Below are 19,576 nucleotides of genomic sequence, written 5' to 3'. Positions count from 1 at the left end.
TGGGTAGTACTCTCTTCTCATGCATATGTTTTTGTTTAAAGGTGTTGATTACTTCGCTAATGAAATGGATCTGGTTAAAGAAAATGATGGTGAAGAGATGCCTGTGCAATTATGGAGCACAATTTTGTCTTGGGATAGAGAGGATGCCAGTTACTTGAAGTTTGACAGATGCTTTGCATCTAGGCTTAGGATTCTCTTGTGCCATCAAAACCCTAGGATCCCTAAGGCCCTCTTAGAGTTCCTTAGGCCTAAAGAATTTGCTGAAGGTATCAAGATTGTGCACAACTGGGGTGATGTATATTTATACCCTGTCTCTACGATGTTTAGAGTTTATGGATTCAGAGGAACTCCATATTTTCTTCCTTATCAAGTCCCATTGAAGATAGGAATTGCAGATATCCTAAGGCAAATCAGGGGTGTCCAAGAGGCAGAGTTAACAAACAGGGGAAAAGGGACCATTTTCCCTACCATCACCATTGCTCATCAATTTTTAATTACCAAGGGTGGCTCGAAACACTTTGATGATTTCTTTCAACCATATAGGTTGCCTACTATAGTATCAAGATTTGCTAACCCTAAAGATTTCTTCAACGGTATGTTCAGAAAGAGAGCAGTATGTAAAGGTAGACCACATCGGTTCCATTTTCCTGAGGATATGATCAGAAATGAATTCAATCTAGATGAGAAAAAATTGAGAAAAGAAAAATGGGTAGAATACAAGAAGGTTCTTGATTTTATTCACCAATTTGATGGTGGTTATATATGATCCCCTGTCTAGTTTTACTCCCTTTGAGGAGAAAATTATATTCTTAATTCTTTATTTTGAACACCTAATGTAGACATTAAAGGTGAAGAGGGAGGTTATAATGAGGAACGATCTTGAAAGGGCTAAGTTGGTTTTAGCCAAGCCTACCTTTGCCAAGGCCATCCCTTCGAGTGATTATGTGATGCATAAGAAGCCAAGGTATAGTGTGCTAGTGCTAGTAACTAGTGAGCCCTCTACTTCAAAAGGAAAGAGAGCAATAGAAGATGTCACTGATATCCAAAACTCCCCTAAAAGGCAAAGGGTAGGCAAAGAGGTGCAAACAGGTAAACCTCTGTACAGTCCCTCCCAATCCCCTATCCATGTGGGAGATGAACAAGCAGCGACAAAGCAATTGTTGTAGTTAGGAAGTCTTAGGGAGATTGCCTACACTTATGAGGAAACACAAGAGGGAATGCTTGAAGAGCCACCGAGTGCTGAGATGAATTTGACTACAGATGAGTTCAAAGGAAAGGAGCTAGACCCTCCTATCAAACAAGCCAGTGAGGAGTTCCTGGCTGATAATAATTGTTTTACAACAGGGTCCTTTATTCAATTTGTTTGGAAACAAAACATTGAGCAATTTAAGGCAAGATGTGAGAAGAAAAAGAATGAGCAACCCCACAAAGATGCAAATACAGTGGAGGAAGAGGTGAAGCAAGAAATGATGGTAGAATTTAAAGTCATTACTCCTGAAAAGGGGAGAGAAATGGTGTCAAAGGATGGTGTTTTAATCCTTCCTAAATGGGACATAGCAGATGCCTTAGTGCTTGAAGCAGTAAGGAAAGAAACCAAGCCCCTATAAGGAGTGACATTCAGTAGGGATAATGTTGATTTGGTTATGTGGTCCCTAAAGAGGGATGAGAGCAAAAGGAGGAAGGACACCTCAGAATCTAGCTACCTAGGAGGTATGATAGTGAAGAGAGTCCAGGACACTACAGTGGTGGAAGCTACTAGCACAGTTCTAGAAACTGCAAAATTCAGTGTGGCAGTGGCTGAGAAAGAAGCTAAGGAGAGAGGTGATCTCCAGGTAAACCTGGAAACAATTTTAAAGGCTTATAATGAGGCCAAAGGATAGACAGCCAACCTAGATAGTATCATTGCGAGTTTACATAGTTAATTGGCAGGGTAGTACGAGAAAGGTGAGTCCTCTACCTTAATGATTGCATCTTCTGTAGCAAGACCCCCACCCACCAGTCCTATCATTGAATTTCCCCCTTCTCCTATGACCTATGGTTTCCAAGAAACTATAACCCTAGAAGATGAGATGGAAAATTTTAAACAAGCTCAGGCCTTACTTGCAAGCAACTATGAAGAAAAGGTCAGAGGTACAATTTTGAAATTTGTTGACTCAGTTAGAGCCTCTATTGTATACATTTACATGATAAGAATTTTAAATATTTTGACTAATTTGAAAGAAGATAAGGCCACTTTAGAGCCAATTCTGAATAAGTGGATTCCTAGGGGAGTGGAGTTGGAACTTATGTGTTCATCTCATGTAGAGGAAGAGGTTGATGCCAATATCAAATCCACTTGTGAGTTAATGAAAGGGATGACTGGATTAGTAGAAGAAAGGGCAGGTGTGAAGAGAAAAGCCCACATATATAGAAAAGAATATTTTGATCATAAGTATGAGTTGTTTCCTGGGGGTTTTGTTGGTCCAAATCAGCTGAACGAGGAAGAGGCATGGCTTTATGAGTTGGGGTATAACTTGTCTAAGAGGGTAAATGAGGTCATTAATATAGATTACATGTCTTTATTTATTAAGACAATTGAGGAGATTGAGAAAGCAAAGTCACATTATGGTTTTCTGGAGACAGAGGTTGGGCAATTGAGAATCACATGGAAAAGGCTAAATAAAATGAAAAAGAAGATTGTTAGCTTCTCCTGGCCAAGTGATGATGTGTTCCAAGAGTGGAAAAACAAATATGTAGTACAAGAAGAGGAAGTCCCACAACAGTTAGAAGATGTTGCATCGGAACAACAAACTTAAAAGGCCGTTAGGAAATAAAATGATTGTATTTTTCTTTCCTTTTCAGTGGGAATCATGGTTGTAACAAACTTTTCCTAGGAAATTCCGAAGCTTGTTTGCATTCATATTGTTATAAATGGATACCAGGACTTAGAAAAAATAATCACAAGAATTTGTAAAGAAACTCTGTTGAAATATATCTAGGGAGTTTCTGGTTCTCTCTAGAATTACCTTGAGTCATGTAAAATTTTCAAAATGAATATATTTAATGTCTAATAAAATTGCTTTAAAACCATTCTTGTATCAACCTATAATATAGTAATTAACAAGATAATCAACAATTGTAAAGAATGTTAATGTCTTAAGATAGTTCAATTATATCAAGAGAGGATGCTTATTATCATTTTGCCAAGTGAAGGTACATCTTATAGAAAATTTAGCATATAAGTATTATCATTATAGGAAGCAAAATCATATTAATCTCCTATCTATGACAAATATAAAGTTTTTACCAAATGATGATGTCATGTGAACACTATTGGTAGTAGAACAACCATTATCATGGGGGTATTTTTCTACCTACTATAGAGTCTACAAGGGTTTGCAACTAAGTTAGACCCAACCCTTGATGCATAAGTCATACAAGACAAGTGAGTATAATTGATGCAACCAATCTAATGTACATATCACAATTGACATCATGTTATAAATAATACTCTTTGCCAAGGATTTGAATGGTACTCAAGAACCACATGTCTCCACAAGTACCAAATGTTTCCACATGAAGTGATGGCATAAAGTATGAAAATAAACATTAGTTTTGAACACAATATTTAGTATAAATAAGATACATGTAGTGATAGAAACACACAAAATACAATACAAGATTGATATATGTAAGGTAAAATCTATGATAGGCACATGTGGTGTTCAAAGATGGAAATTGTGCATGTAAACATGTAAATTAGATTTACATCCTCTATACATAAAAATTCCACCAATCATATTCACTAGCATAATCTAATATAGGAAATTCTTTACCCTTTGAACATATCATTCACTATGTTTATATTCAAGTGGTGACCCATGTACATTTCAAATATTTCACATAGCAATGAGAGTGTTATCCTTTCTAGGATTACACCCAAAATAGTGCAAGAAGTGTACCTACTTATTACATACATAGGTCAAATATGCTCCCAATGGCATCATTTGATCATTGAAAATGTTATAAGTAAGGCCTAAATTTACAAAATAAATAATCATATTCTCCTTTCACACATAGCACAATCCAATGTAACATTAAAAGATTAATTTTATCCCATGAAAAATTTAGATAAATAATAGTAAAAGTTTCCCTCATGTTTTTTGATACCACAATTTATAATCATAGTTCAATGTAATTAGTTTTATTGCATGAAAATATAGCATTAGTTTCATTATCATAGATTAATTTTGTCAAAGTGTCAAGGCTAAAAAATTATATATAATAAAATGTTAACATTAAAATTGTCATTATATAATTTGGATAAAAAAGAGAAAATGCATAAAAAACAAGTCACTCAATCCAAATGCCACTAGCCACCTCTAATTTGAGAATAAAAGAAAGCACAAGCATAAATTATACAAAATAAAAATTAATTCTTATACCTCCATTATTGTGTGAGTTTTCTCCAAGATGTGATGATTGATTGATATGTAGGTTTCTCTTACATTAAAACTACATAAATTGGTAGCATGTACTTGGGCACAATGATTTATCTCATGGTTATCCTCTCAAGGAGACTTGTAAAATAGACCACTAACTATAGGATGGAGAGTTGGGATTGAATATGAAGATCAAGGGTTACGATTGGCTTTTTGATTGTTCAAGTTCTCATTGTGACAAGTGGAAGTCAATGGTAAGTTGAGGGTGAGAAAGGTATCTCACACATCTATAAGAATGGAAGGTGAGGAGCTGTGCATGTGGAAGAAGATAAAATAGTGAGGGTTTTAAGTGGAAGACTAACATGTGAGATAATATGAGAATATGTGTGAAAGTGGCATAAGGATTATCTTACACACATGTGATAATTTGAATGTTTTTGTGATGATAATAAGTGGAAGATCTCCCAAATTATGAAAATGTCAAGATTTATGAGACATGACAATTGCTTGATATCTTGAATATATGTGAGAATGGGAGGTGTAGAAATTAGATAATGAATGATAAGGATTATGGCATATCAATTTATTTAAAACTAAAAGAAGGTTTCTCACTTGTGGAAATGTTAGAGTTCAAAAATTATACTTTCCTCTTTACACATGATAGGGATTCATTAGGGGGATCAAACATGCTACTTGAATTATGTTGAAAAAATGTCAGGCATTGAGGTTTGAAGATACTAGTCAACCCATGCCAAGAACCTCTCAAATGTCAAGGATCGAGTTGCTACCTGATACATGTCAATGAGCCATCGGGTTAGGTATTAGGGTTTTGATTGATGCATAGTAGTGACTTGACAAAGGTGGGGAATGAGGTTGAAAACTAACAAATGCCATCTATTTGCATTTCAAGGAAAATAATTTATGATATTATCATACAAACGTTAAAGGGTTGTAGAAACAAATTCAAGTGGGATAGCTCTAGTAGAAAAAAAATTCAATTATAGAAAGAAAAAGTGACTAAAGATATGTATTATCATTGTTAAATTTTAATAAATTGTTCCAATTTGACTACAATGCAAGTGATACAAGGAAGTGATGGATTATAAAAAGAGGGAAGGCCCATAGCCTACTTAAAGTAAAAGTTCAACAAAGCTAATATCATCTCAAGTAACACAACTTCATGTTCCACTCCTACCATTATGTTAATGCATTTGTGTGCTTTCAACTGTTTTATGGCTCACATATCTACACCTATAAAATTCTCCATCAAAGCTTCTATCTCTCACATGATCAAATCTTCAACGTTATTTGAGTAGGTAATTTATTGAGCCTCATACAAGTATTTCAAGTATGAGAATCTATGATGCATATGCATTTGTTTCAAATGTAGAAATGTAATTTTCTTAAAATACATAATAAAAATTCAAAGGACCATGATAGAAAGTTGATTTCATTTATGAAAATTGATACTGGTATGCATATTTCACCAATATAATAATATAAATGATTAGTATTAGATTTAAATTTGTTAAAATTTATGATGATGAACTTTAAATAAATTTACATTTCAAATTATCTGATTTATCATTAAAACCCCATAAAAGTTTCATTTTCTAATATTTAAAAATCATCATCTCAATATCAAAAATACAAAATATAGTAATCACAAATACTCGCAATGTTACCATATGTAATCTTTTGATAAAAGAGATAAATCAACTACCACTCATACATATTCAAATTTAAAATTAATCAAATTTGTGTCTGAACAAAAAGCTTATCAATTACATAATTTTATTTTATGAAAGAAGAAGTGGATTGTTCAGGATACCACTTTTTATTTTATGAAAGAACAAATGGATTGTTCAGGATACCACTTTTCAACTTTAAAAACAGTATCAGTTGAGGTGGCAACCATCTCCCCATTTTATATTTCGAAAACATTGCAAGCATCCATGCTACCTCACACATGTAAAATTAGAGAAACTATGAGAAAGAACAAACCAGTGAATGAATTGTGCACAAATGGGTGCAAAGATGGATAGCAGGAGGCCTCTGAAAGGTTCAACAATATCGGTAGTTTCTTTGATGCTGAATTACCTACATAAACACATATTATATTTATCTATTTCTAAAATAACAAATCAATGGGCACCCTGAGCAATAAAGTTTCCATTGTGAATGCACCGGCAGAGGGTAAAGTCCCCGATAAGTGGCCTCGCCAATACACCGTTTACCTTCAACTTCCTCCCGTCTGCTAAAAGAACTCGTTCAATCGATCCATATGTGTATATATTTTTCTCTTAAGTTTGTGCAGGTAAAGAGATGCTATAAATGAACAAGTGATGAAGTGATGTGTATGAAGGTAATTTATGTATTGATATGTTTTATTGATTGGATAGTCATTTTTAGAGAATAAGATCATGAGTTGACATAATATTTAATTTAACCTGTCAAATTTTTGGATTCCAAATATTATACATACTATCAAGTTTCTAACAAAATTTTCAATTATGTATGATGAAATTTAAGTTTATTACATTCAAGACTAACCCTTTTCTCAACATGATAAATTACATGAATTTCTTTTTTTAAACTGATCCAAAATACAAATAAATATATCTTATTATCTATTAAATTAATTCTGATATACATAATAATACAACAAAAATTTTACAAATAACATATTGACTATCGTTTCTCTTCCTCTATTTTCACTAGAAACTCTTCAAGCAAATAAGAACAAGGGTATCAACTCCTATAGTATCATGCCACGTAAAGGTCTTTTTCTTTAACACAAAATGAAGTTTCTTCCATAGCTTTCTCTTCTTTAGTTTCATTATCCCATCTGAAGAATAAACAAACTTAATATTTTACTAATGATGATATCACTATTTTAAAATTTATCTTTTATCGTTTTATATGTTTTATTTAATTTAAAATTATTATTATTATTATTTTATATATATTGAATGTAAGGGTTATTATCAAACTAACAATTACAAGCTCATTCAACAAATTTAAATATATTATGTATATACATATAAAGTTTTAATTTTTACCATTTTAAATAGTAATAAGATTTAAATGAATAAACAATGTTTTGATTTGTGATTATATTTTCATGTTTAATCATTTGATCTAAAAACATCATCTATCAAATAATGTATTGATGAAAAACACATTATTATTCATTTGATTAAAATATTATTTATTAATTTTTCATATTTTTCATTCAACTATTTTCTTATAGAAAATATTTAAAATATTAATATTAATTAATTATGTTAATATTTAAAATCAAACAAATGGAATAATTATTTAATAGGAAACTTTATCTTTTTATGGTTTTTTTTTTTTTTTCTATTGTATAAGATTCAAACTAAACACGATCTACATGTCTATAACATCATCTTTGTCATTCAACCAAATATCCTTTGCAATCTCTAATATGAATCTTACTAATAAGAACAACTACTCTATGTGTTACCAATTATCTTATCACAAAAATATGTTAAACTAGAAATAATTTTAAAAACAATAAACTATCATCAAATATAGTCTTACCATGCAATGCATAAAAGATCATCATATATGCTAGATAGACGTTGCGTGATGTGTAGTGCGCATATATGGATGACTGTTACATGATAAAGTAAATACAAAGGAAGACAAAAAGTTTTAACCCATAGGGAAGAGTAAGGAAGACAAACTAAGAAATTAAAAATGTTTTGTCAAAACAAAATCTAATAATCATATATGGAAATAGGTGAAATAAATAAAGATCTTAGATAAAAATATACTCCTACAAAAACCTAAAAAGAAACATCGTTGATGTTCACAAAATGTAACTATACCGATCTGCGATTTAAAATAATAAGAATAAAGAAAATATTAATATTGCTATATTAGAACACATCTTTTGTGTCTATTTTAGAACTAAAAGAAAATGGAGAACTATATTCGATCATTTTCTTGACATCTTTGACAATGTGTTAAGCTATAAAGAAGCTTTTTTGGGCATTAGATTTCATAATAATGTGAATGCTGATTTTATGAGGTAGTGTATTTTGTTTCATTTATGAAATAGTAGAAGTTTAGCAATATTTTCGAACCGGATTTTTCTCTAGGAAATATATACTATAAATTTTTACTATGACATCATGTTTCAATTCACTTTTATGTGCTCACAGCTCAGAAATGTCACAAAGATAAGGTTGAACTCAACAACAACTTGGAAGAGATTAAGCATCAAATTTTGCAGCTCCATGAAGGAGAGATTCAATGCACTAGTCAACTTCAAAGATTTTTCAAATTTAGAGCTTGAAGAATTGAACATCAGTTTATGCTACTAAATGATGGAAAGATGGAAGTGCCAAATAATAGCAAAATTTTTGTCATTTTAAATATTATTTGTATTCAACATCTATGCTTCATGTATTGGGTGGTTGTAGACGGTAGTTTCTTATGCTTCATTAGTTGGTTGTCGCAGTTGTGTGTTTTTTATTTTGTAATGAGTTTCTAGTCTCCATGTTTTATAGTTGGGTTGTATAACACATCCGTAGTTGCAAGATTGTTTTAGCTAATCATACTTTGTATTGTAATATTCTAGACTTGCTAGTTTTGTGATGGTTTGTTGATAGCCTATAGTTTTTTTACTTTTTAACATAAAAGTTAACCTTTATGCATAAAAATAATATATTAATTTAAAATTTAATTAATAATTAATATCAGATTAAATATTTTAATATATTTATTTAAACATATAAAATAAGATAAGAAATTTGTTTTTATGTATCTAAATAAATTTTTTAATCATCTTTTAGATTAATGTATTTCATATTTCTATAATAATTTGTTTTTATTATAAGAATTAGTTTATTTTTCCTAAATGAATTTCATTTTATGATGTGTGGACACACCAATAAATGTGTAGATAAGAAAATAGATTCTATTAGTTTAAATGTTTCTTGAAGAAAGTATTGTTATATTCAATTTGAAAGTTAAATTTTTACTTTGAGGAAGTTGGAAACCATGTTTGATTAAATTGTCCTAAGATGGGATTCTATTGTGCATTTCCATTGACTAAAAGAATTTAATCTTAAGGAGTAGTTGAAAGTTCAAAAATTTCTTCTAGAAACTACCATTGTTGTCATCCTTTAATAGTAGATTGTAAGCTAACTTCACTAAAAAAAAAATTTTGGTCACTTAGTCCAATCAAATTTATCTTCTTTGGCGAAGAGGGGAAACCTAGTCCTTTGGAGATCCTGCTATAGAAGAGAGGCTTTGAACCTAATTTTTACAGCACATTTTCAAGTCCTTCCATCTACCCCTTGAGATCTTTGTAGATGGGCTAGGTTGCAAGGGGTTGGTTAGTCAACCATTTCCCATCCCAAAAGTGAATAAGATGATCATTCTTCACTTGCCATTTTTAGGACCAAAGATATTAAACTACAGGACTTAACAATATTTTTCCATTTCTGGGAGTTGATGGGGAGGCCAAAATCAAACAAAACCTTGTAAACGTTATCATGATTAAGATGTTTGGAACCCATAATTGTACACCAATATTTATTATTTAGTGTAGGATTCTAGCCAATACTAGACATCAAAGATTTTTTTAGGTGGTAGATATCCCTTATACCTAGTTCAACAAATTTCTTTGGGAGGCAAAATTTATCCCAATTGACCAAAGCAAGCCTTTTTTTTTTTCCCTCCATTCTAGACCACAAAACAAATTATTATACCTTGGAATGAAGTAGCTAGAAGTTGTAACTTGATAACATTACTGAAGCCCTTCCAGCTAACCAATTTATTTTGCAACCTTTCAAGAATAAATTTAAAGAAAGAAGGGTTGAATTCCTTCATAGTAAGGGGGAGCCCCAAATACACACATGGGATGATGACACATTGATATCCTAAATGTTTTGAATTTTTATTTCAAGCAATTAGTAGTGTTGAAGAAGTAGATTTTTTTCATAATTAATGAACTTCCCAAAAGTCATGGCATAGTTGTTCGAGCATTTCTTCCATCTCTTGGCCTCCCTAATCGAAGCCACACCAAACAAGATAGTATCATCCAAAAAGTTATATAGAGTAGAAGGAGAAATAGTGGATGCATCTTTGACACCTTTAGGACTATCATCAACAATAAGCTTAAGAATATTCTTGCCCGAAACCTCAACCAACATGATTAAAAAGTAAGGGGAGAGGGGGTCACCCTATTTGATTCCCCTTTCAACCCCAAATAAGCCTCTACGAAATCCATTCACAAGGACAAAATACTCAACCATGGTAACACATTCTCTTATTAAATTGATCAAGCATTCTTGAAATCCCATTTTTTAAGGACTTTTAAGAGAAGGTCCTATGTGACCTAATCACAAGCCTTAGAAATATCAAGTTGCAGGGTCATACATGGGAGGAGAGACCATTGTGGATTGAGTGGATGATTTCATGCATTAAGATAGTTGCACCTAAAATTTGGCAACCAAGGAGAAAACCTTTTTGGTTCACATTGGTAAGAGCTCTAAACATGGGTGAATGATTATATTCCCCTAGACATTGGAGATCTTATAGACCATATTGCTTAATATAATAGGTCTAAAGTCAAACACACTGGTAAAATTAGGAATCTTAGGAACCAAAGAAATATAAAAAATTTTGAGTTTCTTTAGGATTTTTCTATTTTTTAGTTGAACAAATCCTAATTAAAATTATTTGTCACTAATTAAATTATCTATTAATAATTAACAATATATTTTGAAAAGTCTAGAATATTTATTTCACATTTTATTATAGAATTAAATTAATATTACAAATGATTGAATATTAAGTTTTAGATTATTGTAATTTAAAAATAATATGATTTTTATATAAAAAAATTATTTTATGAAACAATTTCTTTTAAAGTAAGAAAATTACACTAACATTTATTTACCCAAATATAATATTAAAAATTCATTCTTTTAAAATGGAAAAATATAATATAAAATGCACATTCATTTAAATATTTTTAAGAAATTCAAATATGATATAAAAAATGCATTCAGTTGAACTGGAAAAATATAATATAAAAAACACATTCATTTAAATATTTTTAAAAAAATCAAATATGATATAAAAAATGCACTCATTTGAACTAGAAAATAATAATATAAAAAACATATTCATTTAAATTGGAAAAATATAATATGATTAATTAGAATTATCTACTTTTAAATAAAATTATCTATTTATAATTATTCATAATATTTATTTCACATTTGATTATAGAAAGTACATTAAAATTAAAGATAATTAAATCTTAAAGTTTACACTAGGGGAAGAGCACTAGTAGCCATCATAGCTAATTTCGCACACCCACATATCCTAAATGATGCATGCTATGGAATCAATTATGCACACAAAGGTCAAAAAGTACACATTTCAAAGTGTCCCCTGATACGTAACTAAAAATGTTCCAGTAACCGTCCACTCAAAATCGCCAAACAAATGTCCCAATAGTTTTGCATAAATGTTCCAATAGTGGTGCACAAATGGACCAATTATGAACAAAAATTTACAAAAAATGATCGACTATTGGTACAAAACAATTTATCAATGGTGTTTTCACTATGATATCTATTGGGAGGTCATTATGACAATAAATGTACGGACATTGGAACTAAGTTAGCTACTGGTACTCTTCCCCTTTTGTAATTAAAAAAATATATAAAAAAAAAATTGAAATAAAAAAAATATATTAATGTTTCATTAACATAAATATTTTATAAACAATTTTATTAGAAAATTTATTAGAAAACAATTAAAATAAATAACAATAAACAAAACTATAATATAAAATTTACCCTCTCCTAAAAATATTGCATCCTTGTATGATATCCTCATTGAAAACCATTCACCTTTTTTGGAAACGAAAATAAATCGGCATACGTAGAAGTAAATACGAATGACTTTATTGGATGCCATGTTTAAGTAGTGGGAGAACAAACGCGTACCTATGCCTTTATTTTGAAATGGAAATGCGCGGGCAGACGATTGGATGAGAGAAGGTCAAAATTGAATTCAAACTTAAATTAATTTTGTGTCATAAACTGTATTAAATATATTGTGTTGCTGGTGTGTGCCCTCTAGACCTTCAAATCTCCATAGTGTTTCCCGTTGCCTTTCGCTGACTCTCGGCATTTATAGACACCTCACTACTCTGGTTTAAGTTTGTTATAGACACCAGCCACACAATATATTTAATACAGATAAACATTTTGTATCATTTTTCATGTAGTTTAAAAAAATTGACTATGGAAAGAAAAATTATCTCTCCTTAAATTTTTTATTGTAATTAAAAAGTTTAATATGACTATTGAACCTATTAATCTAATTAGTAATTTAAATTTCATGACTGTCCTCAAAATGAAAGTAGGTAAAAGTTAGTGTGTTGTTTGAGGGGTTCATATAATTGCTCTTTGAAGTGGAGGACATTACTTACCATTATTTTTAATAAAATCTGAATTCGTAAGGAAATATATTATGTTGGAAAAAAATTAATTTATGTGGCTTCATATTTTATATTAACCATTTCATTTTATTTCTACTCATAAATGTAAGGCTTATTGATCCATGTTGAAGGGAAACAATTCTAAGAGGTATGAGGAAGGGAGAGTTTTGCAGATATAGTTCATTGCGGTGAGAGAATCAGACCATGAATTGACATAAAGCCTAGTTTAACATGACACATTTTTGAGTTTGAAATATTTTCCATACTATCAAGTTTTGATCAAAACTTTCAATTATTTATGATGAAACTTAAGTTTATTACACTGAGACGAATCCCATTCTCAACATGAAAAATGCATAAACTTCTCATTTGAACTAACCCAATATATAGATGAATATCTCTTCTGGTCTATTAAATAAATCCAGATATGCAAAATACAACACAAATATTTAGAAATAACATCTTGACTATCTTTGAAATCTTTCTTTTTTCTTTTCACTCAAACTCTCCAAAGAAATAAGAACAAGAGCATCAAATCCTCTAGTATCATGCCATGTAAAGGTCTTTTTCTTAACATAAAATGAATATTCTTACATATCTTTCTCTTTTCTTTATTTTTTTGTACACTATTATTTGCACCAAAAAGAGGTACAATAGCTGTGTTGATAGTAAGATATATGTTAAATAATATATTTAATAGTACAAATCAAAGGAATACTGATAATATTTTTTTAGAATGTCCTAATAAACATAAATTACCATTTGAGATCCTCCTCATAGGTCCCCTAAGATCCATCATTGTAGACTATAGTTTTTTTGTAATATAGGGAAACAAATAATGTATGACATAGTTTACAATGAATAGGTTTGGTCTTTATCAGTGATTTGTCTTATTTGTTAGGGTTAGGGTTATGTTTAGATATAGAATTAGGGTAGCAATTAGATTTAAGGTCAAGGTTAGGGTTAATGTTAAAGTTTAAATTAGGAGTAGAGCTAGGGTTTAGTTATGATTAAGTTTAAGATTATGGCTAGAAATTAATTTGGGGATAGTGTTAATTTTATCACTTGAATTAGGTTCAAGGGTTGGGGATAGGGTTAGGGCTAGGGTCCAAGTCCAAATTATAATCATAGTTATCAATCATAGCCAAAGTGGTATTAGTTTTTTACTAGAGCTATGAACCAATGAGGCCACATTTTTTAGGGGCCTCATCCTCATGTTGTCCTGTCTTCCACCTTCAGACATCACTTTATCTCTCCATTACCTGTACATGTGGGACACATGGGCCTAAAGTAGACTTGAACCCAAGGCCTCTCATGTAGGATGCTCACAACTAACCGTTGTGTTGTGGGGTCATCCTCGATAATCTACATATTGTAATAAAATAATTTTATTAATTTTCTAATTTTTTTTATTCCAAAATTATTTTTAAAACATTTAAATTTTGAAATTTTAAAAGCTTTAAAATTTCTTTTTAATTTTATAATTTTGTTATATATAACTCTTTTTAAGGAGGAGAGGATGAAGTGCAGAGTTAGGATTTTGGAAGGAGAGGGCAATGCAAGGGACGATGCAAAGTATTATCATTTTTTAATATTATAGTAAATGAGTAAATGACTTTATTTTTACGCACATAAAAGTTCATTTTAATATAAAAATACAACAATAAGATGGTAGTGAGATTTAATTCTTGATAATAAAAATGACTACACTACAACTCAACCATTTTATTATGTCAATATAAACTATTTTATTATTAAATATATTAAACTATAAATTTTTAAAATTACAAAATTTATGTAAATAAAAAGAATAATGGACTATCATCAAAATATATCCCTACCATGCAATGCCTCATGTGTAAGGCATACATACGAAAACACACACCCAAAAAAAACAAAAGAGAGGAAAAAAAGAGAATAAATAATTAAATTTCAACCCAAAGGAAACATTGAAGAGGACCGTGGGAAAAATTTAAAATATTCTACAAAGTAAAATCTATTATATTCACTTTAATAATATTTATTTATGTGTAGTCATTTCAGTATATAAAATTCCATTCATACGCAAACAAATGGAATAAAGGAAAATGGCAGATAAAACAAATGTTCCTCCCAAAAGGAAAAGCAATGTCGGTGATGTCGACAGAAATTCACTGTACCAATCTGCAATAACTTAAAAAATAATAAGAATAAGAATAAAGCAAACGTTAACATCACTAACAAATAATTATAGACGGTCTTTAATTATTCGACGGACGGCAAAGCGTGAATCAAAAGGGAACACTCATGATAAATGTATTTTACATTTTATTTAAAATTGCTATTAAATTAAATATTTTATATATATTTATTTAAATTTTTATTTAGCTAATTGTTTTATTTTCCTTTTAAGTAAAGTTATTTATATGAATTATAGATGAAATATAATAAGAATAAAAATTATGTTTTCGTATATTTAAATAAAAATGTTTTATTGTCTTTTAAATAAATTACAAGAATCAATTTATTTTTTCTATATGAATTTCATTTTATGATGGACCAACAAGTCAATGTGTAGATAGGAAAAGCGATAATAATTTAAATAGAAAAAAAATACTAATTTTGAATCTAAAACTTGCAAAGATATAATTTGACCTCATAAAATTTGACATTATAAGAGAGAGGATCTAATGGTTGAGGTTGTTTAGATTATTTTGATAGTAGTAATTGATTTAATATTCATATTTTTTTATTTAAAGTCCAATTTTTTTTACAACATTGCACCAATACTTGTGACTTTAATACCTATAATTGAATGAAATGTACCTTTAGTAGTAACATGCAATCAATCATGTGATGACACGTCAGTTGCATAAGTAATAATACATAAGAATAAAAATTATGCTTTCATAAATTTAAATAAATAATTTTTATTATCTTCTAAATAAATTGCAAGTATGTGAATTTCATTTTATGATGGATAAAAGATCAATGTGTAGATAGAGAAAGTTATAATAATTTAAATAGAAAAAATTTATTAAGTTTTAATCTAAAAATTAGCAGAGATATAATTTGACCTCATAAAAATTGACACTATTGATATACTTATATATTAATTCTGAATACAATTTTCATTTAGATTTTAAATAAAAATGTATTAATATTACCTTAAATTCACAAAGCATCAAGAGATATTAATGAACGTGTTTTAAATAGTTATATTTAATTCCATTGGATGAATTTAATTTTGTGTATTGGATTTCTAATGTGAGAAACTTATTTGTCAAATTAATAAGCTATTTTTTTTTTCTAGTAAATGTCATAATATTAACATGATTTTTGCTAAATACTATTGTATTGTTTTACTTTTTCTATTTTGTATGTGATTGAAAACTTTATCTCTAATATTTAAATAGTTTCTAATGTAGTTCCTTTATTTTGTAGAAAATAATTATATGATTATTGATTTAGATTATATTCGACATAAAAACAATAACAATTCTTTCTGTAACATTTAATTTTTATTTTGTAGTTTATATGTTATATTTCATGCATTAAATTTATTTTATAATATTTATAGAGTTTAATAATAAAATAAATAATTTAAATTTATAAGTAATTAAATTTTAAATTTTTATTAATTTTAGATATTAATTAGGATGGAAACTAAATGTAACCATAATTCTTTGTGATTTCTAATCTTTATATCCAGCACAAATGGATCAATAGTTGAACACAAATGGATCAATAATTGAACTCAAAAAAAAAAAAAAATTATAAAAATTACACATTATTATTTAAAAAACAAACATATTCAATTTTAAATGATGATAAAACTCTATGAAATTCTCTTACATTTCATGAAAAAATAGAGGTTATTTATTTTACTCACCTTTTATTTTTTGTGAAACGACAAACTACTGATATGAAATACTACAATATATTGATTGCCACCATAATAATTATACAAATAAAAATATTATCTTTTTTTTATTTTTTGACTGAGTGAATATTTATATGAAACAAAAAGATATTTAGTTCACTTGATGATGAATATATTTATAACTTATTATAATAATATTCATAAATTCTCATATGTTAAATTATGAATCTCATAATCAATGTTTAATTATTTTTAATTTATAAATAAATTAATTATTAATAAATATATTACAAAACTAAATTTCATAACAAAACAATTAAACTCTACACAACTAGGGACCCCTATTCTTTATTGTACTATTTCTGCTTCCCAGAAGGAACTAGTAACACTTTACTATTATAGTTATGACATTATAGAGTCAATTATTATATGGTATAAAGGTTTACAGTGGGCGATCAGAGGAGAGCTTTTACATCGAAAGTAGTTCATGACCAGGGGCCGAAGAATAGGGTTGAGAAACAGGCAGGAGGGAATTACTATCTTCATGTTCATGATGGTGCCCACCGAACTTGACATGCCCAATGATTAACTCATGGGAAAATTTCTCAACTAAACGGTAAAAATCGAGAAGCCCACTACGTTCTGCTCGAATCCAAATATCTTCTGCAATCTCATCCAAAATACAAGAGCCACCGCACAGGCGGTGGAATCTGGCCCGCTTAACTCCAATGTGTAGCCCTAGACCTATAGTTGTAACACCGCCAACCACGGCCATGGAAATGAGATATCCTGCGATTACCCAAGAGAAGATCTTAACCTTAGGCGCCAGCATCGCGTACACTGCAGACGTAAACCCAAAAGCAGTGAGCCCAAAGCTCCAGCAAGTCATCATAGTGGTGATAGACATGAACAACATCTTGTTGCCTGTGCTAAAATCTAAGCTCGTTTCCCACATGATACAAACAAACATAGCTTTATAGAAGGCCATGCAATTGAAAATAATGAAGAGCTTAAACGAAATGGAGGACATAAGAATAGGGCTCCCCTTGTTTACATCATTGTCCGAATCGAAACCGCCTGGGACGGTGAAGGCAGCGGCGCATGTCAGGGTGGCCAACAGCGCTGCCACCACTAGTTCTGAATTGCGTCTTTCTTCGTAGGCCTTTTTGATGAATAACCTTGCATTATTGTTCTTTGTGATGCTCGCCTTTGGTGTACAGTACATGAATGGCTTGGGTTGCATCCTGTGATACGCCAGATCTCTTATAATCCTAAAAGATTCGTAGTATTCTGTGACTTCTCTTGCAATTTCAAATGGTGTCTTGTCCTCACTGTTCCGGGCAAGCTTGTTCGCCCCGGGTACTTTCAGCAACAAATTCACCATCTACACCGCAAAACAAGCAAAAGGAAATCAAAGAGGGACAATTGGTGACCTGGGTAATTCTCGAACCTCCCACATGCAGAGCCTTTCAAAACGAATGTATCAGTAAAATTGAAAAACATAAAGAGTAGTGAGAAATCTTACGTTCTCATATTTGTTCCTTGCTGCAATGTGCAAAGGCGTGTCTCCTTGCCGGACAATTGGCTGGTAATCCTGGGTATCTCTATCAGTCGAATTTGTGGGCTTTTTGTCTTCACCCTTCTTCTTTCTCCTCGCTGCACTTTGCGAAGGCCTGTCTCCTCCATCTCCAGACACATTTGGCTGGACATGCTGGGAATTAGTACTACGATTATCATTGTTATCGGATGGATTTGTAGAATAATTTTCTTGATCTGGAGAATTTGTGGCAGGCTGGTAAGGCTGATTGATAAGTTCTGACAAGTCTACTTTTCTCTTAATTAAATTTCCAATGAGCTTGACTTGGTTAAGCTCCACAATGTAGTGCAGAGCGTTTGATGTGCGAGTTATTAAGAATACTACCGCTTCTTCAAACCCCAAACAGACTGCCAATTTTAGCGGAGTTTCTCCTTCATTATTTGCACAATCACACAAATTGACATCCAATTCTGCCATCTGTTTCATCAGATCTACGCGATCTTTCACTAGTTCCTCACGGTCATTCCTTAGAGCTAAATGCAAAGCCGTGTTGCCCTGGTTGTCCGCCTTTTTTATCAATTCCGGTAACTCTGCATGTATCTTTGCTACTAACTCTCGTAAAAAATCTGCGTTGAATGAATGGAAAAATTAAGCTTCAAAATCCAGTAGAAAATAGTATTTTGATCTAAAAAGAGAGAGTGGGCAGAGAATAACCTGGGTTTCCTGCCAATACTGCTCCATGTAAACATGTTTTCGCCTCTGGCGTCCTCCAATCCTTTAAACTTGACTGATCGACATCTCTAATCAGGTCTCTCGCAGTCATTATATCACCAATTTCACAAGCTTCAAAGAAAGCCATTTGATTAGTTATGTTGGCCATACTTCAAATGAACCTTTCCTCTAAGCTGGGTGCTGTGAATTCAACTTACATCCATATTGGTTATTTGTTTCCAAGTATATACCAGTAAGTTGTACTTACAGAATGTTTTTCTTTTTTTTTCTAGTACTTACAGAATATTATATCAATCTACTTCTCTACAGTCACATCATTGCAGTTCACGACTGTCGTTCCATGACAAGATTGCCGGTTTTTACCTGCACGAAATTATTAAAGAGGCGACTGACCCATCCAGCATACTGGATGAACACATAGCATATATGCATGTTAGTATTTGAACATACATGGCCTGACCCATCCAGCATACTGGATGAACGCATAGCATATATGCATATTAATATTTGAACATACATGGCGTGGT

The 19,576-nt window shown here is 30.7% G+C and overlaps 1 protein-coding gene across 2 annotated transcripts; it reads right to left on the bottom strand.

The window, feature by feature from the left end:
* Window positions 1–17,107: 17,107 nt before the first annotated feature.
* LOC131049451 (ankyrin repeat-containing protein ITN1-like) lies at window positions 17,108–19,262 on the bottom strand. Of its 2 annotated transcripts, XM_057983506.2 has the most exons (4): window positions 19,032–19,262; window positions 18,306–18,943; window positions 17,835–18,164; window positions 17,437–17,620 (listed from the first exon to the last, which is right to left on the bottom strand). In XM_057983506.2, exons 1-4 carry the CDS (start codon window positions 19,195–19,197, stop codon window positions 17,576–17,578), a joined length of 1,179 nt encoding a protein of 392 aa, XP_057839489.1. In that variant the 5' UTR covers window positions 19,198–19,262; the 3' UTR covers window positions 17,437–17,575. The 2 variants fall into 2 exon arrangements, with proteins under 2 accessions (XP_057839488.2, XP_057839489.1); XM_057983505.2 differs by having other exon boundaries at window positions 17,108–18,164; window positions 19,032–19,261.
* Window positions 19,263–19,576: the final 314 nt, after the last annotated feature.

This window comes from Cryptomeria japonica, chromosome 1, assembly GCF_030272615.1.
Source record: "Cryptomeria japonica chromosome 1, Sugi_1.0, whole genome shotgun sequence".
NCBI classification, from domain to species: Eukaryota; Viridiplantae; Streptophyta; class Pinopsida; order Cupressales; family Cupressaceae; genus Cryptomeria; species Cryptomeria japonica.
Note: the sequence above shows the minus strand (reverse complement) of the source record. Positions and strands in the feature narration are given on the sequence as shown.

Bases quoted from the DNA above. Each gene is read 5' to 3' on its own strand.
- LOC131049451 (XM_057983505.2), bottom strand. From the start codon at position 19,197: ATGGCCAACATAACTAATCAAATGGCTTTCTTTGAAGCTTGTGAAATT. The intron at 18,944-19,031 runs GTTATTCTCTGC...CATTCAACGCAG, and splicing joins AGTATTGGCAGGAAACCCAG to ATTTTTTACGAGAGTTAGTA. The intron at 18,165-18,305 runs GTAAGATTTCTC...TTTGCGGTGTAG, and splicing joins CAAGGAACAAATATGAGAAC to ATGGTGAATTTGTTGCTGAA.